This window comes from Coccinella septempunctata, chromosome 6, assembly GCF_907165205.1.
Source record: "Coccinella septempunctata chromosome 6, icCocSept1.1, whole genome shotgun sequence".
NCBI classification, from domain to species: Eukaryota; Metazoa; Arthropoda; class Insecta; order Coleoptera; family Coccinellidae; genus Coccinella; species Coccinella septempunctata.
Window position 1 is genome coordinate 5054809 of NC_058194.1, and position 27786 is coordinate 5082594.

General features: G+C 37.6%; 2 protein-coding genes across 2 annotated transcripts; one reads left to right on the forward strand and one right to left on the reverse strand.

Moving 5' to 3' along the window:
* Window positions 1-10027: 10027 nt before the first annotated feature.
* LOC123314914 lies at window positions 10028-13205 on the reverse strand. The gene has a single exon (XM_044900375.1). The coding sequence runs from the start codon at window positions 13185-13187 to the stop codon at window positions 12402-12404; it is 786 nt and encodes a 261-aa protein (XP_044756310.1). The 5' UTR covers window positions 13188-13205; the 3' UTR covers window positions 10028-12401.
* A 6177-nt stretch (window positions 13206-19382) lies between these two features.
* On the forward strand, window positions 19383-20396 carry LOC123314918. The gene is made up of 2 exons (XM_044900378.1): window positions 19383-19458; window positions 19981-20396. Exons 1-2 carry the CDS (start codon window positions 19394-19396, stop codon window positions 20336-20338), a joined length of 423 nt encoding a protein of 140 aa, XP_044756313.1. The 5' UTR covers window positions 19383-19393; the 3' UTR covers window positions 20339-20396.
* Window positions 20397-27786: the final 7390 nt, after the last annotated feature.

Below are 27786 nucleotides of genomic sequence, written 5' to 3' on the forward strand. Positions count from 1 at the left end.
AATTCCAAGAGGCCAATTCAAGGGGGGTGTGTTTTCACCCATTACTGCCACTACAGTGTCAAAGGTTACAAGATTTGTAACAGAATTCCATTTAGAGCGTGTTTGCAATTGATGATGATATTCATCTTTCCATCTTTTCCAATAAGATTGGACTATTTTGTCTAATAGTTGTTTTCTACTCAGCCTATTCATTTCTATTTCAGAAACATCAGAAGCAGGAAAATGTTGTAGGGATGTTAACAAAAAGTGAGCTGGTGTTAACATAGTCGGATCAGAAGGATCATTACTGATGTACGAACAAAGAGGACGACTATTGAGGAGAGCTTCTATTTGTGTTAATACGGTGTAAAACTCTTCATATGAAAGAATCTGCTCACCTATCGACTTGAACAAAAATTTCTTCATGCTCTTTATGTTACTCTCCCACAAACCACCCATATGCGGTGAAAGAGGCGCATTAAATTTCCATTGAATTTGATTATTCAATAGTTCTTTTTTCAGAGCACCACCATATTCTGATGAAACTATGAATTTTTGTGAATCGTTCAGATATCTAGAGGCGCCAATAAAATTGGTTCCTTGATCCGAATAAAGCGTTTTCACTGGACCTCTACGACTGATAAATCTCTTTAAAGCATCTAAAAAGGTGTCAGTTGTTAAGTCAGAAGCTAACTCTAAGTGAATACATTTTGTTGCGAGACATATGAACAGACATACATATGCCTTTTGTGTTTTGACTCCTCTATGTCTAGTTAAAGAAATTTTGAAAGGTCCGGCGTAATCAACACCTACATCTATGAAGGCCTTGAGTTGAGTCGTTACACGCGGTGGAGGAAGATTTCCCATCAAAGGGAAGTTAGGTCTAGGTTTCAATCGAAAGCAATGATTGCAAGAACGTACTGTTTGTCTTATAATTTTTCGAGCGAAGATTATCCAATATTTACTCATTAAAATTGAATGAAGTAAATGCGGACCTGCGTGTATATGTTTTTTATGCATATACTCAACTAAAAGAGTAACAAAATGTGAATTTTTTGGAAGGAGTATTTGATGTTTGTAATCAAAACCAACAGAGGCATTGATTAGCCTACCTCCTACCCGAATGAGGCCAAATTCATCTAGAAATGGATAGAATTTTCTGAAAGATAAGGGAACATCTTTATTTCTTTCCAATGAATTGAACAATTCGCTAAAATGAAAATGTTGAACTATTTTTATTAAATAATTTTCGGAAATTTCAAGATTAGAAATGCTGAGTTCATGGGATAGCGAAAGTATGCGACCAAATTTCAAAACATATATCATGCTTCTAAGGAGTTTAGTGAAATTGGAAAATTTTGATATGAAAGAATATAACTCGTCAATTGTTGTGACAACCATTGAAATAATTTGTGCTTCAGGTAAATCTTCCGACAGATTTACATTATGTATTAATTTCAAAGGCCAAAAACTGTCATCTTTTTCTAACCACAAGGGGCCGTGAAGCCAGCATTCAATATTCAAAAGAAATTTGGAGGGTGTGACTCCTCGTGAAACAATATCAGCGCTATTTTGTGTTCCTTGAACGAAACACCAATTTTCTATAGGCAAATTAGACCGAATTCGAGAAACGCGGTTAGCTATAAAAGTCTTCCACTTGTGCGGAGACTGCACTATCCATCCTAACACAATCATCGAGTCAGTACAAGCAAAAATATTATCTATTTGGCAACGAGTGGAACAGAAATTACATATTTAAGTAATTTCGATAAGAGCAGGGCAGCACAAAGTTCTAAGCGGGGTATAGACACAACTTTAAGTGGAGCAATTTTAGATTCAGAACATATCAAATTTATGCAGGATTTACCGTTTGAAACAGTTTTCATATAAACAGCAGCGGCATAACTAGTTTGACTTGCGTCGGAAAAACCTATTAAGGTTATAGGCGACTTTGTATGAGCTCCTAGCCATCTAGGAACTTTCACCTGAGTAAGAAGAGGCAATTCATTTTCAAAATTTTTCCAGCTGTTAACAAATTCAACTGGAGGGTCAGAGTCCCATTCTAATTTAATGGACCAGAGTTTACGAATAAACAATTTCGCGTTCAATACTACAGGACCTAAGATACTCAAAGGATCATAGATTTTGCTAATCTGTGATAAAATGGTTCTCTTTGTATATTTTTGATTACTTTGAGAAATTAATGCTACATCGAATGAAAGTACATCCGATTCAGATTTCCACTGTATTCCCAATACATGAAAGAAATCTTTTTCGAAATTAATTATCTCAGGAGAATGTTTCTCGGAGGGTATGCATGACAATAATTGCGGAGAATTTGTGTACCATTTTTTGATTTCAAATCCGCCAGATTAGAACAATTTTGTCAGTTCAACGAAAAGCGTTTTTGCCTCAACGATACTATCAACGCTGGTTACTAGATCATCACCATACATATCGTTCAAAACTATTTTCGAAGCATATGGAAAATTATGAGCTTCGTCGTGACATAATTGTCTAACTACTCTGAGACTCAAAAATGGAGATGATCTTATACCAAATGCCACTCTATTGATTTGATAAACTTCAATAGCTTGATTGGGAGAAAATCGCCATAAAATTAATTGAAAGACGCGATCTTGTTCAGAAATTTCTATCTGACGATACATTTGACAAATGTCCGCGATAAGGACAATAGAAAACAATCTAAAATTGAGAAACATTTGAACTATGTCCACCTGTAATTTAGATCCCGTGTGCAAACAATCATTTAATGAAAGAGATGATGGTTAGTTTTTGCACTGGCATCAAAAACACCTCGAACAGGAGTGGACACACTATATTTAAAAATTGGATGATGTGCGATTATATAATGCGGGTGATTTCTTATGTCTTGAAATCTATCATCATCGACTGAACATATTTTATTCATATGACCTTGTTGAAGGTAATCTGAAATGATAGCGCTATATTGTTCCCTGAGAACTGGAGATGAGCTAAGCCTTCTTTCCAAGCTGAAAAATCTCCTTAACGCGGTGGTAAAGGAATCACTCGAGTTATTGGGTTCAATCTTAAACGGTAGGCACACTTTATATCGACCAGAATTAGATCTGGAAAAAGTAGATTGAAAATGAGTTTCGCAAACTAATTCCTCATCAGTATAATGTCTGATAGCCGGAACTTCTTCAAGATCCAAGAAATTTTTTACTGAATTTTCGAGGGGTTCATCGGAGATCACCGCATTTTAACAAAATTTAGATCGAACAATCTCGTTTGAAGCGGCCGTTCGCGCTTTTCCGGAAATAATATAACCCAAACTTGTATCAATTGCTACTTGTGAATCACTTTTATGTGAAATTTTATTCTTATTCAGAATCGTTGCGAAAATAGCAGATCCTAGGATGCCATCAATTTCCGAACATTCAGTGAATGTATCATCAGCTAAGGGAATATTCGAAAACAAATTTAAATATTCTTGAGAAATATTTCTGCTCGGCAATTTGACAGTCAAGTTATCTACTACTAAAGCATCTGAAGTGAAAAATGCATTTGAGTCATAGCGAGAAGAAATGCAAATATCTCTTGCAATGCCTCTGACGGCACTTTTATGGTTTCCAATTCCTATAATAGTTTGATTTAATTCCGTAATCGGAATGTTCAAATTTTGACAACATTGAAATGAAAGAAAATTTTCTTCGCTACCACTGTCAATTAAGATGCGAATTTCCTTGCTATTTCCACCAGGAAATGAGATAAGAACCTTGGCAGTAGGCAATAGAGAAACTCTAGCAAGCGAGTGTGAGGACACAACATAACCAACCTTTTCCCGAGGTGGGTCCTGCTCCGAAGACGAGGTTTGAGGTTGTGGTTCAGTCACCTTACCATTATTTTTATTCATATTCGAATTTTCTTCATTATTTTCAAAATGCAATAATGAATGGTGTTTGAGTTTACAAGCGTTGCATGTATTTGTTGATTTGCATGAGGAAATCTTATGTTTGGAACTTAAACAATTCAAACAACAACCTTTTTCTTTAGCCACTTTATAACGACAAAATGGAGACATTTTCAAAAATTGATTACATCTGTGAATGAAATGTGACTGCTTGCACAATGAACATTGAATTGAACCAGATCTAGTTGAGTGTGAATTAGACGCTAGGTAGGAGTGGGTAGATTTCTGTTTATCAGAAGAATATTTTGTTGTGCTATGCGTGCTTGGGCCGATACCACTACGACTAAGCATCCTTGATTGCTGTCTAATGAAATTAATTAAATTTTCATAGGATGGTAATTCATTATCTTTCAAAGTCATTTCGAATGAACGTTGAGTTTGATTGTCTAATTTAGTGAGAGCCAAAGTGACCAGTATAAAGTCAAGAGGATCCTTCAGACGAAGTTGCTTGAATGCACTAACAGATACGTCAAATTTTTCTAGAAAATGATTCAAATTATTGGATGACTCCACAGTTATAGGTTTGAACTCGAATATTGATCGTAAATACGTGGAAGCTAACAATCTTTCATCTTGATATGTATTAATCAACAACTTCCAAATACTTTCATAGTTATTTGCAATTGGAGGTATTCCAGAACAAATAGTGAGGGCACGACCACTGAGTTTACTCAGCAGATAATGTATTTTGCACGCATCGTCAAGCTCAGCATTTTCATGAACGCAACTCTTGAAGTTTTGGTAAAATATGGGCCATACTTTAGGATCACCATTAAAATCTACCAATTCAATTGCAGGTAATTTGTGTTGCGGTTTTAATGGAATTTTTGAAATTGTACCACTACTACTACTAGAATCCAACGATCCTTTTTCTACCTGATCTGCGGCTAATTTAATACGACAATATAAATCTTCAGCAGCTTCAATTGCTTGATAATTTGGTGAACTATCGGGATTTATGTCTAATTGAATCATATTTATCTCTTCTACAACTTCCATAATGCTTTGTTTTGTCGTTTCAATAGAGTATAAACCCATTCTGAAATATTCTGCAACTTTAGGCTTATTCAAATCTTCAATATAATCTGAGAGCTTCTGAAGCCGTAAGAAAAACATTTGTTTTTTGGATTCCAAGGCCTTCAGCTTAGTTTGCCTCTTATCCGTTTCCGTGGTATTCGGCATATTGAAAGGAAATATAGATATAAAATATGTTACTTATAAAAAGAAAATCTGTACTGAATACACTGACGTGAAAGAGAAAGAGCGAAGTAGTTGAAATGAGCGAGAACACTATATGTGAAACCAAACAATAACTGCAAAAACTTGCACCGGAACGTCTATCTCACAGACCACACCACATTTATGTCGAATGGAAATTTTGAGAAATCTATAAAATGAAACGAAATCCGGTTCGATAAGGATCAAAATGGTACGGCCTTTGGTCAATTATTGAAAACAATTTGTACTTACAAAGGCCTATATGCTATATATGCTATTTTGAGTGAACTTACTATTAAGTTTTTTAGGGTCAAGCTAGTTCCAGGTGCGTTATTTCCAAATTCACCTTCGAGTAAAGGAAGTAAATTAGGAAGGGTGAGGGTAAAATAAGGAAAAATAAGATGAAGTTTTCAAACCTGGACAGCACTCCCACTGCGGCTCGGGATGCAGGTGGTAATCCCGACCTTCCTTCTTTTGAATGAAATGCGGGTGAAGCTACAATCCTAATAATGCGGGTTGAACTATAACTGTGAGGCACTAACACCAGCACACTAAATACTGCGGTTTTACTATGCGAAATTTTTCTAAGGCGGGTGAAAAGCGAAAATGCGAAAAGCTGGTCGAAATTCTACAACACGGCGGCGTCGAATTCTAAACTGAAACTGACTGGAAACGCGAAGAGGGCGAAATTAAAACATGTGGTGTCGTATGTGAGATATGAATGGATAAAAACAATAATAAACAAATATTGGGGAAATTCCGAAAACGCCCCAACAGTAGTATAAAGAATTATAGCCACGAGGCTAAATGAGGAAACCGAAAATCTGAAACTAATACCACCAGAACAATTCTGATTCCGAAAAGAGCATTCAACAGAGCAACAATGATTAAGGCTCACAGAATACATTATAGAGGTATTCCAAAATAAACAAGCTGCAGGTCTTGTTTTACTACACTGAGAGAACGAAATAGTGAAATTACAGTGAAAATCTTGGGTTATTTGTGACCAACGATAATCACTGGAATTTCACAAGGAATATTCTGAAACGAAAACCTTGTAAAATCACAGAAAATATAAATCAATCAATCAAGTTGGTTGTGATTTCTCATGAAATTATTTTCTAACGATTTTTCTAGAAACTAAACGTTTGAATACTCATTGTGAAATTACAATAGAAGTTTATGGTGTCAACTGTAAAATTACATTTATTCTGTGAATTCGCAAAGCATTATTACAGAAATAAATTGTAAAATCAAAAATTCTTGTAAAATTACATGAATCATGGTGGAATCACCTCTCGTTCTCGCGAAAATACGTCGTGAAATTTAGCATCAATTAGACCGTAAAATACTATAATGTTGTGAATAAACAAAGCATATTCACAGAATTCAACTGTGAATTTCAAGTATTTGTTAAAATCCCAGAATTCATTGTAGAAATACCCCACACCTTTTTAAAATTACCACCACCATGAAAGTACTGGATAATTGTCTTTATTTTGTAATTGATCAAAGTAGTTGTACAGAACTAAATTGTGAATTTCAAAAATTCAACTAAATTTGGCACAATCACTGCCTAAAATATACTCTTCAATATGGAAAAAAACATTGAAATTAATTAAAAATAACAACTACAACATAAAATATAGTCATCAATATGGAAAACATAAAATTTGAAACATTATATCAGTTAAAAACAACCATAACATGAAATTAATATAATCTTCAATATAAAAAACAATATGAAACATTACATCAAACTAAAACAACAACCACAAATATCATCTAAAATGATAAATATTTTTTTCAAAATATAAAAAATCAACATAATTGTGAAGCGTTCAACTATGAAATATCAGCTTCTGAAAATATTGATATAAGTATGCGCTTATTTAGCGGTTCATATCATAAGAGTATAAAATTAAAATTCAAAAACAAATTATACCTAGTCTTTTTCCAACAAAAAAGACACAATCTTCTGGAATAGATAAATTTATGAATTTGTTTTCTATAAAACTTGCTTTCGTCGTGCTTGACTTACTCCCAGAATCCGGATGAATGATGAAATGCATCCTTCGGAACATCTCCATAGATTAAATTGAGGGCCTCCCTGAATACATAGGTTGTAAATACATATCGTTTTTCCATAAAGAATTCGTATCGGTGGTATATTCCTGAAAAAAAAATGAAATAGGTAGGAATCCAATAAGCAATATTTCGATACAGAATAATTGAATAATAAGTTGTATGCATGCGGTATTCAATTTTTTTCATTAGTATCTGCCAAAGGGAAACCACAAATCGAAAAAATAAACAACGCTTTCAAAGAATTTGAACTATCTACTTACCAGTATATATTTCTTTTGTCACACACTTGAAACCTTCAAGGAACTTGGAAGGCAGAAATACTTGGAACTTAAAAGAACTAAATCATATAAAAAAAAAAAACTGAACCATATATAACTCTTCGCACTTCAGAGTTCTTGAAGACACAGTGGATCATTCCAGAATGAATTGGGTTTTGAATTTTTTCAAACTGTTTTTTGGATAGTATTCCTGGATAGATGCGCTATCGAATGTAAATTATTATTTTTGAGGCGCATGAATAGTTTTTCATAAATAAAAGAATTAACTCAAATTTTCCGTTTTGCTAATTTTTTTTTCCTAAGTTCAACCCAGCGTGGTGTGAAAAATAATATGATTACCTGAGTGCCAAAGCAAGAGAAAACATGCCTGTTTGACTGAGATTCTGAAATGGTATAACTCACTCTATTTTCAGCATTAAATACAAAATAAATTTCTATTACAATGAGTCAAGGCAGAGTTTGACGTAAGTCTTTTTCTTTAATTTTTAGCAACTGAAATGAGACTTGCAAGCAGAATAAAGCAATTACAGTCCCTGGCCAGTTTATTAGACGCACTGAGGATTTTTTTCATATTTACGGGTTTTGCCCGAGGAAAAAGCAGAATATTTGAATTTCATTTCCACAGAATGTCAGTTTTATCTACGACTCTCATTAAATTGTTCTATTTGGCATTTATTTTTGATGTTGTAGTGTTAGTACTTAAGTATGATTCAGTACTATGTCTTCCAGTGGACGTCTTGCATTTTGCAGGTTCGGACGTTATTTCGATAATCCACATATGAAATCATTATCTTCGAATGCAGCAAACCGAAAAATTCTGCAATGATAGTATGGAACTCTCCTAGCTACACAGGGTGGTTCAGCAAAATATTAGAATTTCATGTTTAATCATCAATAAATCAATATTTTTTATTGAATATGATATATTATATGTGAAAACCATTTACAGATGAAGTATATGTAACATATACATTCAATTTAATAATTCAATATTGAAATTTTGCATCGAATCAATGCGTCTAATAATATGGCCAGGGACTGTATTCATATGAAGTTGTAGAGCATCTATTCGAGCTCCTGATGCACACTTTGAACACTTTTTGTGAAACTCGATTTAATTAAACAATATTTTAAAATAGGTTTTTTTCCCTCGTATTCTTTCATTATTAAGCCCTATAGTTATAAAGTTAATAGTTGTTAAGCGAATTTCAAGTAACGAAGTGAATTTTAGCACTTTTGTAATTAAGAAAAAAAGCTGAAAATTAGGTAATTTTTATTACATTGAGTCAAGACCCTTGTTACAAAAATGCTGAAATTTAATGCATAACTTGAAATCAACTTGAAAATATTGATTTCACAACGTTGGGGTTCAATAATAAAAGAAAACGAGAAAAAATAACAATTTTAAAATATCGTTTCATTGAATAAAGTTTCACAAATCACAAATGATGCCACCATGAGTTCTGATACATGCTCTATAGTCTACACTTTCTAATGAATCATAGCTTTATTGTATTGTTATCAACAATTCTGAAATGATATCGTTTCATTGAATTAAATATCACAAAGGATTCTCTAAGAGGCCACCATGAGCTTCAGTAAATGCTCTATACCTTCTTATAGACGATTGCTTCATTTTGCTTGCATTTCTCATTTTAGCTGATAAAAATTTTAGAAACACTGTTTACATCAAACTGGGCCTCAACTGATTGCAATAGGAATTTATTTTGTATTAAATGCTGAGAATACAGAGAGTTATACCATTTCGGAATCTCAATGAAACTGGCATGTTTTTTCTTGCATTGGCTCTCAGGTAACCATATTATTTTTTAAACCGCGATAGGTTGAACTTATGAAAAAAAATTTGCAAAACAGAAAAGTTGAGTTAGATCTTTTTTTCATGAAGAACTATTCATGGGCCTGAAAAGTAATGAATTACATTCGATAGATCATCTATCCAGGAATACTATCCAAAAAACAGTTTGAAAAAATTTCTTCATTTGGAGTCTTGCCTGCAAAACGAGTGGCGAAGGGTGCAATTCTCTTGAATTTTCGAAAATCTCCAATATCTCGAAAACCAAGGCACTTTTACTAAACGTAAAATATATTTTTCTGAACCGCCATAGAGTCCTCTATCCCCAGGCTCAATATTATCCATTCATTACGCCACACCCTGTATATGAATTATACAAAGAAAAGAATAAAATATATTTTATTTATATCTCCAGAAATGTATTCATATAAAGAACAAGAAAAAAATTTCTACAAAAAACGTCATTGTGGACTGTCTCAATGCGATGAATAAATTGGACAAAAAGTCATCTGTATGGACTATATGTTGTACTGATGGATCAAAATTAAAAAGAGGTACAGGCATTGGGGTGTGTGGACACAGATCAATTTAAAGCAGCAGTCCAAAATGAGGAGGGAAGGAAGCAATAAAAAAATCCTGTACACACACTCCTAGACATGCACAGAATAGTTATAACAACAAAAAAATTCGTCTTTCCTTCACCGATCTACACCCGAAAGCTCCTGGGGCTGCCACTAGATGAGTTTCTGAAAAGTCAGCTTCAGATGAGACTCTGCGTGGATCGGAAAAAGAACAGCACAATTTTGGCCTTCGTAAGATCATCAGTTGAATAGAATAGAATAAGAGTTTATTCAGGAAAATGTCTACAATAAACTCTGTAATACTGTAGAGTTAATTTCTGAATATTAACTGTGAACAGTAATGAAACATAATATTATTTCTTTTAATCCGCCGCAAAATAATTCATTTTCTGTTTACGTATACTCCCAAAAAAAAAAAAACATGTGTTCTATCGTGATACGTGATACAGATATAGGTCAGCATGTCGAAACCATTATATAAGTGTCCATGTCTATCCTTCTTTGTCAAGTCCGGGTAAGTGTCAAATCCAATTTCGAATATGTCTGTCAAAAATTTCGGGAATTCATTACTAACTTTGATTAATTAATTTATGTATTTCGGTTCTGTCATAACCATTATACATTTTTTAAGTTTTCTCTTGAAAGATTGTTTATTTCTTAGATTATTTAATTCTTCGGGTACCAGGGGGAACAGTCTCGGAGCTATGTAGGAGCAGCATCTTTGGCCAATTCTTTTTATAGATCTTGGACGTTCAAAGTTTTTTTCAGCAGCTCTGGTAAGATATTGGTGGCTTTTTTTTTAATATGAATTTTTCCCTCCCAGGTGCTCATGACAATCTTCATCGCAAATATCTGCCTTATATCGGGTACTTTAGCCAATTCATAAAGTTGTTTACTAGGGAAGGTGATTTTTTTACGATGTATTATTTTAAGGAAATACTTTTGAATTACGTCCAGTCTTCTTTTGTGAGTGTCCAGTACTCCGCCCCAACCAATCACACCATACGATAAATGCGGTTGCACGAGAGCATTATATAAAATATTCATGTGTTCAGTACTATTTATGTAATCTCTTATATATTTAAATTTGTATAAGATACCACGCAGTTTCCTGGTCAAATAAATCATGTGTTGTTCCCATTTCAAGTGTTTATCGATTTCTATTCCTAAATACTTAACGGAGTCTGCTGTGGGGATAATCAAATCTTCGTTAATATGTATATCTCCAAGATCTTCAGTTCGTGCTTTACTGGACGTGAATGGTAAGTATTTTGTTTTAATCTGGTTTAAGGTGAGTTTATTTAGCTGTAACCATTTAATTATGTTGCTGAAATCTCTCTTCACTGTATCTTCCAGATCTGACCATGATTCCTTCTCGTATAAAACCACAGTATCGTCAGCAAAACCTATAAGTTGTCCCTCACCACTCATCTCTAACAGGCTATTTATGTAAATGAGGAAGAGAAGTGGCCCCAAAACTGTGCCCTGTGGGACTCCGTAATTGATCTTCGTTTTTTCACTCAGTTTATTATTCACCATTACAACTTGATATCTATTGGTAAGATAGCTCTCGATTAGGTCATACATTGATCCACGAAATCCATAGTTATATATTTTTTCTAATAGTTTTTCATGACTCACCGTGTCGAATGCTTTCGCAAGATCCACAAATACAGCGAGAGTTGGTTTACTCGTATCTATATTTTCATAGAGCTTTGTTGTTAAGTCTTTTATTGCATCTTCCGTTGAGAATCCCTGTCGAAAACCATATTATCTGTTTGATAATATTTTATTTTTTTTCAAAAAGCTCATCATCCGCACCTTGATTAATTTCTCAAGAATCTTCCCCACATTTGAAATCAGAGTAACTGGCCTATAATTAATCATTTGCGACCTATCTCCACTTTTATGTATGGGTCTAACCACTCCTAACTTCAAAATGTAAGGAAAACAACCCCTCTGAAAACTGGCGTTCACCAGATAAGTCAACGGTTCGGCAATTTCCTCCTTTCTTTCTTTAAGCGTTTCGGCTCTTATTCCATCAAGGCCAGTTGACCTTTTCGTTTTCCATTCCGAAATAACTTGGATGATTTCTGGTGGTTCCACCGGAGCTAGATAAAACGAGTTATCAACTCTATGAATATTTTCAATGAAATTTTCGGGACTCTTTAATTTACTAGCATATTCTTCACCTAATTTGCTGTAGTATTCATTAAAAGATTGTACGATCTCATAATCATCATAAATTTTTCCTTTCTCTGATGTATGAAGGCAATTTATTTTTGTTCCAGGTTTATGCTCATTGCAGATGTTTTTCACGCAGTCCTATAACGCCTTAGATCCTGAACTCATTCGATTGCAATCCTGAAAGTAGTTATATTTATCTTCTTTTATTTTTTCTGGACGTCACTTTTGCATCTTGAATATTCATTTTTCAAATTTTGGTTATGATGTTTTTTTTCAGCCTACAATAAAATTCATTTTTATAGTTATAGCAATTTCAAAATTGCAGGGGTGATCCACCCTTTCCTTATCCTTTCTCTTTTTTTAAATGTGACCTCACTTGTACATTCTTCAATATGTTGAGCTAAAAGACCGACAAAGCTATCAGCAATTTCATTCACTTCATTCTGTTCATATACCGCCAGCCAGGATTCTGCTTTTAATTTTTCTTTGAGCATACAATAATTTATATATTTCTTTTTCTTTCTGTTGCTGTCATTTTTATATTTCATCATCATATCCAGACCCAAAATAACAGGGTAATGGTCTGTTACAAGATATTGCAGGACACCAGCATCAGCACCAGCATCATCTCCTTCGGGGTTAAAGCCTCTCACGAAAAAATGGTCGAGGCACGTCCCGCTGTCCGGACGTGTTGGTCGGTTTATCATTGAAACAAAACCATATGAGGACAAAATGTTCTTATATTCTTCTACAAAACTGTCATGATCAAGTAGGTTGATATTCATGTCGCCCGCAATAATATGTTTCATGTTTAAATTTATATTATGGAGGTACTCCGATATCTCCATGTTGAATGAAGCCACAGATGTATCTGGCGACCGATATATGGAGGACAGTTTCAGGTTTTCTCCATTTTCTGTTTTTATATCAACATCTAATATATTAATGTCATCGATTTTAAGTATTTTGTATTCATAATTTATATTTTCTTTAATATATATCAACAAAACCGTCATTTTTGTTGAATTCTCCTTTATTATGGATAATATTATATCCTTGCATATTGAATAGCTCCGGGTTCTCAACATGAAGAGTTTCTGTTAGGATTATAGCCTTCCGACAGCAGCAGTGAACGCCCGCTCTGTGAATGGCTTCAAGAGTGCTATGGACAGATGGTTCGCCAGTGTTTCTTCGTGAGACTACTGTGAAATTGTATGTGTGTGTTGTGTACATTTCATGCATCTCTTGTTTTTCTTTTTCACAATGTCAACTCGTATTAATTTTATTTTTTTTTATATGAGTTTATAGATTACGATCTCAACTCTTCTGTATATTCTTAATAATAATAATAATAATGTTGTTTTGTGGTTTCCAATAGCATGTGCAGCTCATCGAAATTTTTGCGTATGCTTCCATCTTTGGAACGCTCTAATGGAAACCGATTGATCTGTTTTTTTGTTGTAATTTCATATTCGAGAGAAATATTTTGACCATAATAAATTTCAACAATTTTGCGTAAGAGTTTTCTCTTGCTGTAGACATGTAAATAAAAAGTGTTCGATTCTTGAAGGAAATTGTGTCGCGATATCATGTTGTACAATTATATTTTTTCGTGGTAATTTCACAACCGCCTTAATAACACATTGTATAAGCGCATTTGTGAAGTAATTTTAAAATTAAAAGGGTTTTGCATTGTAATTCTACAAAACAACATTTTTTTTTTCGCAAATTCACAAGAAAAATTCTCAAATCACAATAACTTTGTGGAATAACATTTCATCACATTTTCATGTGATAATTCACAAAATTATTGTGATTCAAAAAAAAATTTAGATCACAATAATGTTGTGAAATTATCGTTTCATGTTGAAATTCGCAAATTTATTGTAATATTGCATTGCAGTTGTAATTTTTCAGGTGAATATTACAACCCTTGGGATATCACAGAGAATTAACACATATTTTCTGTAAATTTCATATTCACTGTAAATATACATGATAGTTTTACATTTTCATTGAAATTTCGCAACACCCTTGTAGAAACATCCAGATATTAGTTGTGAAAAAAATAATCCAACTGTGTAACTGTAACCAGTCCTGTGGGTAATTTCACATTGTAACCTCAAGATATTCCTCAGTGTAGACTTGGCCAGAGCATTCGACAGAGTATGGCTTGAATATATGAATATATAAGATGAGATGTGCTGGATATTCGATCAAAATATGCAAGTTGATCCGGAATCATCTCAAAAATAGAAGATTTCACGTGAAAATGGAAGGAGAATGCTCCACAACAAGAGATATAGAGGCTGAAGTACCCCAAGGGTCAGTACTTAGGCTACTTCTGTACAATATATACATTCACGATATTCCGAAGAATCCAAGAACCATGCTAACGTTATATACTGACGACACAGGCATAGCAACTCGACACCGTAACCCATAAGTAATAGAACAAGTTCTACAAGAAACGATTGACGAAACAAATGACTGGTGCATAAAGTGGAAAATCAAGCTCAATGGACAAAAGAGCCCAGCTATATTACTACAGCAGAGAAGACTGCTACCCACAGCGAATCTAGAAGTTGACGGCGAAGAAAAAGACTGGAAAAATGAAGACACATATTTAGGAATAACGCTTGACAAAGGACTTACTTGGAAAGTCATATGAAACAAGCAATCGACAAAACGAAAGCAGCGATGAATAGACTCTATTCTCTAATAGGAAAAAGGAGCCACATGTCTAAAGAGACAAAATTGAGGATAATAAAAGCCGTTGCTAGGCCTCAACTGACTTATGGATCAGTTGCCTGGGGTTTCGCGGCAAAGAGCCACATCAAAAGAATTCAGGCAACTGAAAACAAGCTGCTACGATGTGCAATAGATGCACCTTGGTTTGTCAGGAATAGACAGCTTTATAGGGACCTAAAATGGGAAACCATAACGGAATTCATGAACAGAAAAGCAGAGAAAGTGTTCGAAACAGCGAAAAACCATCCGAATCAAGAACTCGGGAGACTAGTGGACTACGACCTAGAGGAAGACAAAAAGAGAATGCGAATTTACCGAAGGAGACCAAGAGATCAATTAAGAAGAGATTAAAATAAGAACATAAACTTGTTGAAAAATCCAAGAAAGTGTTATCCATTAGAGGATGAACACATAAATCCCAGCACTATAGTGTGCGAGAAGACAATCGACTAAAAGATGAACGGTTTATAGGCAAATGCACCAAAACAATATTCAAGAAACAGTTAAGGGTTTTTAGTGGGTCTCGAGCTCAGAAGAGTGAGAATCCCCACACTTGTTTCCCCTCACGAATCGTGACTCCCTCCAAAGTGTATCGGCTCTTTGGGTTATTTTTACCTATGTGTAGAACTACACACTTTTCCAAGTTGAGGGGTATTAACCAATGACGGCACCACTGGGAAATGCTGTTGAGATCTCTTTGGAGTTGTTGAGAGCACATGGGTGGGTAGTTGTAGAGTTTGGAGTCATCAGCAAAGAAGGAGGAGGGAGACACTAAAATGCGTGGTTAGTCTGAAGTGTAGAGCGGGAATAGGATAGGTCCTAGCACCGAGCCCTGAGGGACGCCCGACACGACATGGGTATCGTTAGAAGATATATTTTCGCCCACTTTGACACGATATGATCTGCGCAACAGGAAAGCTTCGAACCAGGAAAGCAGTTTAACTCCGATTCCCAGGTGTTGCACCTTCGAAATCAGACGGCGATGAGGGACACGGTCAAATGCCTTGGAAAAATCCAAAAAGACGACATCAACAGGAACGGAGCGGTCGGACGCCTTGATCCAGTCGGAAATACAGGTGAGTAGGTTGGTAACTGTTGAACGCCCAGGGACAAAGCCGTGTTGTTCTACAAGAATAATATCATTGACTGAGCAATATTCTAGTAGTTGGTCGCAAATAATTCTTTCCAGGATCTTAGAAACTGAGAAGAGCAGGCTTATCGGGCGGTAATTGTTTGGAGAGGTTTTGTCTCGGTCCTTGAAGATTGGGGTAATTAGTGTTGACAACCATTCAGAAGGGAGGGAAGAGGACGACATCGACTTCCTAAAAAGAATATAAAGGGGACGAGCCAGTGCCTTTGCGCATCGGTGAAGCAGATATAGAGAGATCTTATCAGGTCCTGGCGCCGAGGAGGTCCGTACGTTGGAAAGATATTTCTCGAACATTTCTTCAGTAAGGAAGATGTCAGACAGTAGTGCGGTAGACCGAGGGGTCTGTGGGGTGGGCAAGGGTCCCTGCGGCTCAGAGGAGAATGATGTTTTTAACGAATCGGCAAGTACCTATATCTGCCGTTTTCGTCGGACTAGAGCTCAGCTGACCAGATAGATTTCTGACCACTGGAGCCGCGACTTTGCTGTTCAAGGAGGAACGGACATACTTGAAAAACTTCTTCTTGTTTCTGGATGAGGCTAGCTTGTTCTAAAAGTTTCTTTTCGATTGTAGAAGGGATGTCGATACAAAGTTGGAGTATTTGCGGTGAATGACATAATTCTGGGTAGATCTGGTTCTCAGGTATCTTTGCCACAACGATTTCTTGCATCTAACAAGCCTCAACGTGTGCTTATCGATCCATGGTTTAGCTGGGTTAGTTTTGATGACCACCGTCCTGGAGTTTGCAGATAGGGCTCTGTTGATTGTGTCGGAGATTGTGGTTCACATTGAGTCGATACTATCCTCCTCAGCTAGGAGAAGGTCCCAATCGGTCTGCAACAAGAAAGATTAGAGTTCACTATAATTGATTCTGGTAACTGGCTTTTTGGATAAATTTTTTGGTATAGGCATGAAGATCTGAATTTCGGTAGTGATCGCGGTCCGACCTTCGAAAGGGTGGAAGATAATTCAGTTCAGAGACAATATTAGGATCCGAGACGAGGAGGATGTCTAAAGTAGATGGGGTCTGGCCAGCCACCCCTGTTCTGCGGCAGACTGAGAATTGCGGGGGAACCATTTACGTATTTTATAGTGAGGTTGGGCTCTCCCTCACTTTGTCTAGTTTTCAATGCCTCTCTCAAGAAATTCAATTCTGCGATAGTGTAACCGGATTTCTTGAAGAAGTGGAGAGACTGGCTGAATCTCGTAAAGTATCCCTGGAACAAGTTTTTGAATCAGTTTATGAGTTACTACGAAAGGATGCGAGGGATTGGTTCATTCCCAGGAGAGGTACTTTCGAGGATTGGGAGGATTTTAGCAACCAACTGAAAGAAGCATTTCTGCCAGTTAACTACGAGGAGAATCTGTTGGAGGAAATAAAAAGGCGAACACAAGGCCCTGAAGAAAAGTTGCTCCTATATGTTACCCGGATGCAGAACTTATTCCAGAATTCATTCATTCATTGCTGCATCCCGTTGCCGGGAATGAATCTACAAAAAGACGAAAAAGGGAGAAAACAAAAAGAAAAGAAAGAGAAAAGAAACTCACCTATGCAAAACCATCTGAGTTGGAGCAGATCCGGCTTATCCGACAGGGGTTGATCCCGCCCTTACAGCAAGCCTTGGCCTTCCAGGAGACCAAGACTTATGATGAACTTCTCCGTAAGGGAAAAGTTTTTGAACTGATCCAGTGGCAGATGAGCCAGTACACCCGGCCACCCTCCAAACCAGGTTTTGTGGAAGAACCTCACCTGACGTACAGTCCCCGTCAACTGAACCGATATCAAGCAAGCTTTTCTATGGATACCGGAGAACAGATTCGCCAAACTGACCACAGGGAATCAGTTCCGTCGACAGCCAACCAGACACGACTTTCTCCGCCGGGGGAAAGCCGTCCAAAGCCACCCAGGTCCAGAGAATCAATAGTCCAGCAACAGGAATCTCACCGCCCGACTTCTGAAGACAGGTCCGAAGGTCGATCCAGACCTGCAACACCGCCACCCCGCCGTCCAGCCGAAAATAGCCCCGCTGACCGGACGGAACCACCTTCAGGGAGGAGAGTGTCCTTCCAGACACAGTGTTTCCGATGTGGTGGATATGGCCACATGCGTCGAGAATATCGCAGGCCACCGAAAATCTTCTGTTCTCGATGCCGGAGGGAAAACATTCTCTCACGAGACTGTCCGTGTTCGGGAAACTGAAGGGGAGATTGGAGGCGGAGTCGACCACATCTCCCGGAATCCTGACTCTACTGGTACCGACTACCTGTAATGATAACCGTCCGTTAGTAGAGGTCAGAATAGCCGGCACACACTTCCGAGCACTGATAGATACCGGAGCGACCAGGAGTTTCTGAAGTCAGGCCGTATCCCATCAGTGTGAAAGTAAAGGAATCACAGGACAAACAATGCACAACAGTTTCGCAGTAATAGCGAACGGACAAACCACCGGCACACCGAAACTGTACACCACCACCGTGCAAATTTCCGATTACACACTGCCTGAATTGAAATTCTTACTGGTCCCAAACTTACCGGTTGACATCATTCTGGGGATGGATGTTCTGTCGACTTTCAAGTTTTCCGTAAATCTCAGTACCGCCGAGTGCTTTCTGGAAGGCCGACTGATCTCGAAACCGATGACTCCCGTCGAAACCACCGCAGAAGTTCACACCGCCGAAGAACACCTATTGGAGTTGGCGGAGTCTCAGAAACAGGAGCTGGAGGCATTTATGAAAGAAGAATTAAAGAAGTTTGAAAACCTATATGGTACATTCAAATAATGGCCGCGGAAGAAGAAGACGTGTTATCGGACGCTTCCGATAGAAACGAATGTAATGAACAATTTATGAAGTGTTGTTCGACGAAAAACTGCAAATTAAAAGTTTGTATTCGGTGTTTTTCGATTTTCCACAAAGCTTGTGCAAAGAGGAATTCAAAAATAAAACATTTAAGTGGCAACAAAATCCTGTGCTGTGACGGTGCCGATATACAATATGACGCCGGATCAAATGGAAATACAACAGAAACGCTCATTCTCCAAGTGAAATACCTTCAGGAGTTATTGGATGAATCAAGAGACAAAAACAATATTTTGAAACAAAATAATGGTCTTCTCATGGATAAAATCCAATTGTTGGAAGAAAAATATAGTAAAAAAACAGAGGTAAATACAACGGAAAAAACTCATATAAACATACCAATAATAGAAGAACCAATAAATGCGAGTGAAGTAGAATCCGTTTCTTACGCCGAAGTTGTCTCCAATAATACACAGAAGATGGCGCAAATGGCGGTGAAAATGAACCCCATTACAGAAATAAATCGAGGTTCACAGAAGATGCCTCAAAAAACTAACCTAAATGTCTTTGACAGTAGGAGTAAGCAAAGACAGACAATGCAAACAAATCAAAACTCCAGTCAACAAGAACAGACAACAAACGAAGATAATAATTTTACTAAATAGTAACTTGGTTATCATCCATTGTATTAGAATCAGGAAAGAAAGAATATATTGGGAGTGTTGGACACTGTTTATTATCTATTGTTCACTGTGTAACAATGCCGACGTTTCGAAACAAATCGTTTCTTTTTCAAGGCTAGTTACGAGAACAATATTGTACGCTTTTTAAAAACATTAGGATTCAACAAAGAAATCAAAATCTCCTGGAGAGCAGACATACAATCCCATCACTTTATCCGTTTCTATATTTATTTATAGATAAATATATTTATTTATCTATATTTATTTATAGATAAATATAGAAACGGATAAAGTGATGGGATTGTATGTCTGCTCTCCAGGAGATTTTGATTTCTTTGTTGAATCCTAATGTTTTTAAAAAGCGTACAATATTGTTCTCGTAACTAGCCTTGAAAAAGAAACGATTTGTTTCGAAACGTCGGCATTGTTACACAGTGAACAATAGATAATAAACAGTGTCCAACACTCCCAATATATTCTTTCTTTCCTAATTTTACTAAAGTTACGTACAAAAAAATGAAACAGGTCAGGAAAAACATCGGAACAGGAAAGCAGAGTAAAGGTTTCTCAGGTCAAGAGAGAAAAGTATGGTTGTATATTTACACAGTGAAAAGAAGTACAACGACTGAAATTATCGAAGAGTATCTATCTACCAAGGAGGGATTTCAAGAAGTGGAAATAATGGTAAAAGAAATTCCTTCAGAGGAGAACCGACTCAAAAGATTTGTCTTGTCTGCCCCACTTGAAAAGAAAGAGGAACTCTACAAACTCGAGTTTTGGCCATCCGGCGTTGGCATAAAACGTTTTGATTTTTCAAAACACAAAGACCTACTCCAAGAAGGTGCAAATTTTTTATAGAACACTCTGAATCTCAGTCAGATACCCAGCGGAAGGAGAAAAGCATTATGGTAAAAAAAGCAACGATATTTCATCAAAATGTGCAGTCAATTGTCAATTGTGTTAACAGACTGGAGAAATTCCTGCATGATTTCTCTGACTGTATAATTCTCTGTGTCACGGAGCACTGGAAGACTGAAACCCAGTTAACAAATTATGGTATTGCTGATTTCTATTTGGCTGAGGCTGTATGTCGTCAAGTTGAAAACCAACATGGGGGAACTGCCATTTTTTTGAGGCATGGTATAAACTTCAAGAGGCTTTCAAAAATCACTGAATTATCAAAGTTAGGAATCTGTGAATGCAGTGCTTGTGAATTCAACATCAATGGTGAGAAGACCATCGTTCTGTGTCTGTACACTCCTGGTGAAGTAGTAGACGATTTTTTGAGTTGTCTGGAGAGGATTCTGGTGGGTCTGGTTTCTTTCATTGGTCATATCTTCATTGGTCCATATCATCCTGGTAGGTGATTTCAATATCCATATGCACAAAAATGATAAAAATAAAGAAAAAGATCTCCTATTTTCCCTATTGAGCTCTTACAATTTGTACCCACTTATTAATGATTACACCAGAATTACGAACACCTCAAAGTCCCTTATTGACAACATTTTTGTGAATCGAGAGAAAGAGTATGTAGCAAATGTTCATCATAACCAAATTTCCGATCACTCTGCACAGAGTGTCAGTTACCCCTATCTGAAAATCAATGATTTTGTTCTCAGGAGAGTATTCAATGAATGCAATAGGGCAGATTTTAAGAACAGACTCAGCGGTGCAGATTGGTCCAAAGTTTATGAGTCAACTGAAGCAAATGAATTACTCCGTGTCCGAAAAGGAATGTCTCGCCATTGTTTTCTCGATAGAGAAACTGCGACCATACCTGGAAGGATTTCATTTCACCGTAATTTCCGACCACATGAGTCTGAAATGGCTGAATTCCATCAAGTCACCGTCCGGAAGAATTGCTCGATGGGCCGTTTTCCTTCAGCAATTCGACTTTGAAGTCCAATACCGGAAAGGTGCCCTGAACAAAGTCGCCGACAGTCTGTCCCGAAACCCGTTACCGTCTGTAGATTCCGTATGCCTTGCCGACGTCGAAGTTCGCTGCAGTTGGTACAACAAAAAGCTCCAAGAGGTACAAAGAGACCCAGAAGATTTCCCTGACTACGCCGTTGAGGATGGGAAAATGTATCGTCACTTCTGGGACTCTTCCGACTTTACTGAAGTTGGATCCGGACAACCATGGAAGCTCTGTGTACCCACTGGAGGACTGGAGGTCCTGAAAGAAAATCACGATTCGGAATAAGCTGGTCACCTGGGAAACTCCAAAACCATCTCTCGGCTAGCCCGGAATTATTACTGGCCAGGGATGTTCAGAGATGTCGCAAAATACGTAAGAAACTGCCCATCCTGTCAAAGGTACAAAGTACCACAACAGAAGACGCCTGGAAAAATGCAAACACATAGAATGACTGATGCACCGTTCCAACAGGTCTGTACAGATGTGATTGGGCCACTTCCCTGTTCCAAGAAGGGAAATTCTTACGTAGTGGTGATGCAGGACCGTTTCACGAAGTGGGTTGAATGCCGTCCGTTGCGGAAAGCCACCGCTAAAACCGTTTACTCAGCCCTGTATGAACAAGTTATACTCCGATATGGCTGTCCGAATCTGGTGATATCTGACAACGGGGTGCAGTATGAGAGTAGACTGTTCAAAAACAGTCTCCGAGAGCTAAACATTGCTCACCGTTTCACCCCTCCGTATACACCACAGTGCAACTCCGTACAACGAGCCAATCGTACGTTGAAAACTATGATAGGTCAGTTCTGTGAAGCCGACCACCGTACTTGGGATGAGAAATTAGGTGAACTAACTTTCGCCCTGAATACCGCAAAACAAGAATCTACAGGATTCACACCGGCATTTCTGAACTATGGAAGGGAATTAACAGTTCCAAAGGCAATCTACTCGTCAAACACCCAAGACGAAGACACCGAGGAGACTAACAGAAGCCCATAAGAAAGTAGAGTAAATCTTACTCACCGTACAGAACAAATCCGTCATCTTCAGGAGACCTATGAGTTTGTCAATACCAGGTTGTACCGTGCATTTGAGCGGCAAGCTCACCATTACAACCTCCGTCGAAGAGAAGTTCGTTTCCATGTCGGTGATAGAGTTCTGCGCCGTTCTAATCCGTTGTCATTCGCCGTTGATAGCTTTGCAGCCAAGTTGGCTCCGAAGTTCTCTGGTCCGTATACCGTTGTGAAGGTGATTTCACCCGTTGTTTATGACCTGAAAGATGACAGTGGTAAAAAAATCACCAATATCCATGTTAAGGATTTAAAACCGTTCCATCCGTCTGATCATTAGTAAGTACACTGTATATCTACCGAAATAAAAATCAACCGTACCGTTATATTATAGCATGCACCGATAATAAATGGGATACTTCCGTTCTGTCTGACTCTATTTCACTCCTCTGTGACCGTTAAAAATAATATTCATCACCGCAAGTAGGTTAGTAATGGGGTACTACCGCTGCTTTCACCGAATAAGTGCCCAGGTGAGTGAAATAGAGCCTTATACTTGTATCTCATTATTAACTGACAAAATGTACATACCCATATTTCCGCGATTCCACCATAACCGATGGATCTGACCTGGTCTGCCAGTGTTGAAAGATTCTGTTCCGTACAGTTTTGCTTGTTCTGTGCAGCTTTATTACCACCAAACAGGGCCGTCTGACTGTCATCCAGTGGGTAAGTGGTATCCCACAATACCTACAACAGAAAATTCCGTTAATTCACTGGAAAAACAGGAACCGTTACCGTTAATTCAATTTTTTTGTATTAATTGTGGGACCGATAATAACAAGTGAGATACACCCGTCCTGTCTGTCTCTATTTCACCCCTGTGTCACTGTTAAATACAATAACCGAATAGAAAATAGCAATAGAAGGCTGACACCGCTCACACCGATATTACAAACTGGCCTGAATGGTAAGTGAAATAGGACATTACATTTGTATCTCCTTATTAAAATTGCCGATCGTACTTACCGTTTCTTCCGAAATTCCACCGTACACCCTGTTGTCCCTCTGCTCCAGGGTATCAGTATACTAAATGCTTTTCTCTCATTTTTATGCAACCTACAACTGCCGCCGATTCCAACACTCTCGGGGAAGTTCACCAAAGTCACAAGGGGAGTCAACGACGCCCATTGATGTTCCAAACTAACCTGGTTGAATGATATTGGCAACTGTTAACCCCCATGGCATGTGCCCGGAGCCGGCTTTGCGGAGTCCACCCTGAAATGGTCCAGAAATAACACAACGAATGACAAATCGAAATGGAACTCACTTTGAAGATTCCGTCCTGCACTGTTTCCACGATTTTCCGGCATTTCTTTCACCGATGGAAGTGGAGGTCGAGGTTTGGAGCCGCCCGACTGATAGAACACAGCACTTCGACAGCACCACTGAAGCGGACCTACGTCAACGGGACCATAGAGTGGGAGTAACCGAGATAGCATTAGCCGAGTATACGCCAACTGGAGTAGATTAGGTGAACTTGTTTAATGTAAATCTGATCTCAATCGTCTTGCCGTGAATAGTCAAACCGTTGACCGGACTTAGTAGATTTCACCGTGAAAAATTTAATCCCCTATTTCATCGTGGATTCAGTTTTTCAACCGAAGCCCCGGGGATGTAATGAGAGAATGGGTTTTAAAACCTATTCCCTCATTTCAGAAGAATCTTTTAGTTTTCACTGTCAAGTAATTTTATTTTCGAATTAACTTTGGAGAAAAATATTTTCAATTTCCAATTCAGGATTCCGACATCGTTCGGAATTGTAAACATAGCGCACCGTTTTTATTCCGTTTTTAATTTCCTAAAAACGATGTCGCACCGTATAAAACATCCTGAATTGGAAGATAACCGAGTTTTTTGTTCGCTAGCACAGATAAGTCGAAATTAAGACGTCTTCATCGACGCATATTTTACCGAATTTCGACTGTCGGGCACATCTGATTTCCGCGCTCCCCTGTGGGTATAAAATCAGATGCTCCCCCGCAGGCCACTTCACTTAAGATTTATTTTCCCGACCGTCGACTTGCTAGTTACGATTGACTTTGATCTGCGATTGCTTACTTAGTGCCGTCCGCCGGAATTTTTTAGAAGACTTTTTTTTGGGGTTTCGCCACCATCACAAGGGCAGCCAACGACGCTGTCTGGTATTCCAAACTACCCTGGTTGGATGATATTGGCAACTGTTAACCCCCATGACATGTGCATGGAGCCGGCTTTGCGAAGTCCACCCTAAAATGGTTCAGAAATAACACAACGAATGACAAATCGAAATGAAGATTCCGTCCTGCACTGTTTCCACTATTTTCCGGCATTTCTTTCACCGATGGAAGTGGAGGTCGAGGTTTGGAGCCGCCCGGCGAAATTTGACAATTGGACTTTGGAGGTTAGCTGATAGAACACAGAACTTCGACAGCACCATCGAAGCGCGCCGTCAACGCGGACCATAGAGTGGGAGCAACCGAGATAGCATTAGCCGAGTATACGCCACCTGGAGTAGATTAGGTGAACTTGTTTGATGTAAATCCGATCTCAATCGTCTTGCCGTGAATAGTCAAACCGTTAACCGGACTCAGTAGATTTCACCGTGAAAAATTTAATCCCCTATTTCATCGTGGATTCAATTTTTCAACCGAAGCCCCGGGGATGTAACGAATGGGTAGTTTTCAAACCTACCCCTTCATTTTAGAATAATTATTTTAGTTTTCATTTTTAAATAATTTTGTTTTGAATTAATTTTCCGAGAAATATTTTCAATATCCAATTCAGGATTCCGACATCGTTCGGAATTGTAAACATACCGTACCGTTTTTATTTCCTTAAAACGATGTCGCACCCTATAAAACATCCGCACCCCCCCCCTGTGGGTATAAAATCAGATGTTCCCTCGCAGGCCATTTCACCTACGATTTCGACTTTGATTCACCGAATTGCTGTCAGATAGTGTTTTTACCTACGATTAGTACCGGCCGCCAATCATTAGAATATTCCTTTCAGTTTTTTTTTTGTCTTACGAACAGAACTCCAGTTTTCTTTTCTTTTATTACTATTCACCGTTCCGATTTGCGAGTGCAAGTGGCCAAACCAGAGGTAAGACGACACTCCGTTATTTTTTCTTATATAATATTGGAACTTCAGCCTCCATTTCTACCCTTCTTATACCAGAGTCTGAGTTCCACCCCTACTGTCATTAACGTACCCTGCTGGTGTGGATACCCGGGGGGTACCGAAGGCACTCTCAGGTTCTGGCTGGCGAACAAGTCCGTTAACCCCCGTATAACGTTTGAGATCGGATCCCGTGTTATTCCGTCTGTTTTGCCCTGTAAATCTCACTGATTTCGAGTCACTGTACGAATTTTGTAATAGTGCCACTTGTGTTCCCTTTTTTTTTACGAGTGGACAAATAAAAGTTGTATACGTTGATTTTGACTATCATTGGGCGTCGCTAACACCCTAGACACCAGGGAACCCTGTCTCCGGCTAGTGGCTGCCAGGGTAGGGTAGGTTTGCTATTCTCCCTCAAAGTATAGCTGGCGCTCGAGTACAACGAGGTAAACCCGTTACAACATATACACATGATTTCGCAAACTCTTATAGTTTACTATGTTTACTCACCTCAACTTCCTCTTTAGTTTTTGTTATATCTCTTGATTTTGCAAGAGAATGCAAGTATGTACTTGTGGAGATTAATCAGATTATTTGGAAATGCACTTTATTTTACTAGATCTTATTTTACACTGAATACACTCTATCTATTTCCATCTCACATGTTCTTATCTACATATGTACAAAAAAAAAGTATATAACAGTAACAGTATATATGGCTATATATCCCCAAATTTGAAACAAGATGAACAACTGAAATTCTATATACACACTTTTATACCTAACGATACATAACATAAGTTTCAATTATAACTGAATAAGAAACAACAATGTTTACTGGTATCCCAACCTATCAGGTATTTTCCTATTTCGTTTTGGTCTGGTATCACGATTCTTGGAAAACTCTATAGGAGGATATTTCTTCTTCAATATTTGTGACCGGCAAAGAGAATTTATGAAACCTTTTTAATTGGTCTAAATGACGTTTCATGAATCCTCCGTTTTCTAATTTCTCATTATACATTTTGTTAGAGCATTTACTTTATACTATTCCGGGTTCTCAGAATTCCTTGTTTGATCGGTAAATCTCGACCAACACATTATCATTAATTTTGAAGAATTCTTTCCTGTTTCTCCGGAAATATGATTTCTGCGTCTCTTGATTTTTCAAAACCTTTTTCATTACGTTCTCTGTATCAGGTAATAAAGAACTGAAACGTGTCCTAATCTCATGTCTGAATAACATTTCAGACGGTGTTACTCCGGTAGTGGAATGTATCGAGTTTCTATAATCAAATAAGAAATTTGCGAGTACAAAATCTACATCTTTACTTGTGTTGTCGAATAAACATTTCTTTAAACCGTTTTTTATTACTTTCACTCCCCCTTTCGCCTTCCCATTTGACTGAGGATGATAAGCAGAACCTGTCAAATGTTCGATGTTGTTCGCTCTCAGAAACGCTTGAAATTCATGCGACTCGAACTGCGTTCCCTGATCTGACACAATCATTTTAGGAAGTCCAAATCTAGAAAAAACTTCTCTCAAAACATTAATGGATGCCTGTGAAGTTAGTCTGTGCATGGCCTCTATCCATTTGGAATGAGCATCCACTACTAGTAAAAAATATAAATTTCGAAAAGGTCCACAAAAATCAATGTGTAATTTTAATCAAGGTTTTTCGGCCATGGCCAAGTCGATAATTCAGCTTTCGCCGGACTAGAACTCAACAAACAGCAATTTTCACAATTTTGTGTGATTTTTTCTATATCTTGGTCCATTTTTGGCCACCAGATTCCTTTCATTTTTGACGTACCTAGATGTGTTGCGTGTAAATTTTGAAGACATTTAAATCTCAGTTTTTTCGGTATGAAAATTCTGTTATTCCAAAAAATACAACTGGAATTTACTGATAACTCGAATCGTTTTCTAATAAATGGTTTGAATTTATCCAAATCATAACAATAAGATGGCCAAGAATTATTTTGAATGCAATGAATAATTTTTTAAAGAATTTATCTTTTCTCATTGCGTCTTGAACATCTTGAAATGCCACCGAATATTCGGCTGCCTCGTCAATAAAATTAACATAGTCGTACTCTGTATCTGTATCTGTATATCGACCATGTGTTCATTATCGCTATGTATGGGTAGACTTGATAAACCGTCTGCTAAATTATTTTCAGATTTCACGAATTTAATCGTTTAATTATAA

Excerpts from the sequence above, each read along its gene's own strand:
- LOC123314918 (XM_044900378.1), top strand. The coding sequence starts at position 19,394 with ATGCAAACAAATCAAAACTCCAGTCAACAAGAACAGACAACAAACGAA. Across the intron at positions 19,459-19,980 it reads GAAGATAATAATTTTACTAA|AGTTACGTACAAAAAAATGA; the intron begins ATAGTAACTTGG and ends TAATTTTACTAA.
- LOC123314914 (XM_044900375.1), bottom strand. The coding sequence starts at position 13,187 with ATGTTGAGAACCCGGAGCTATTCAATATGCAAGGATATAATATTATCC.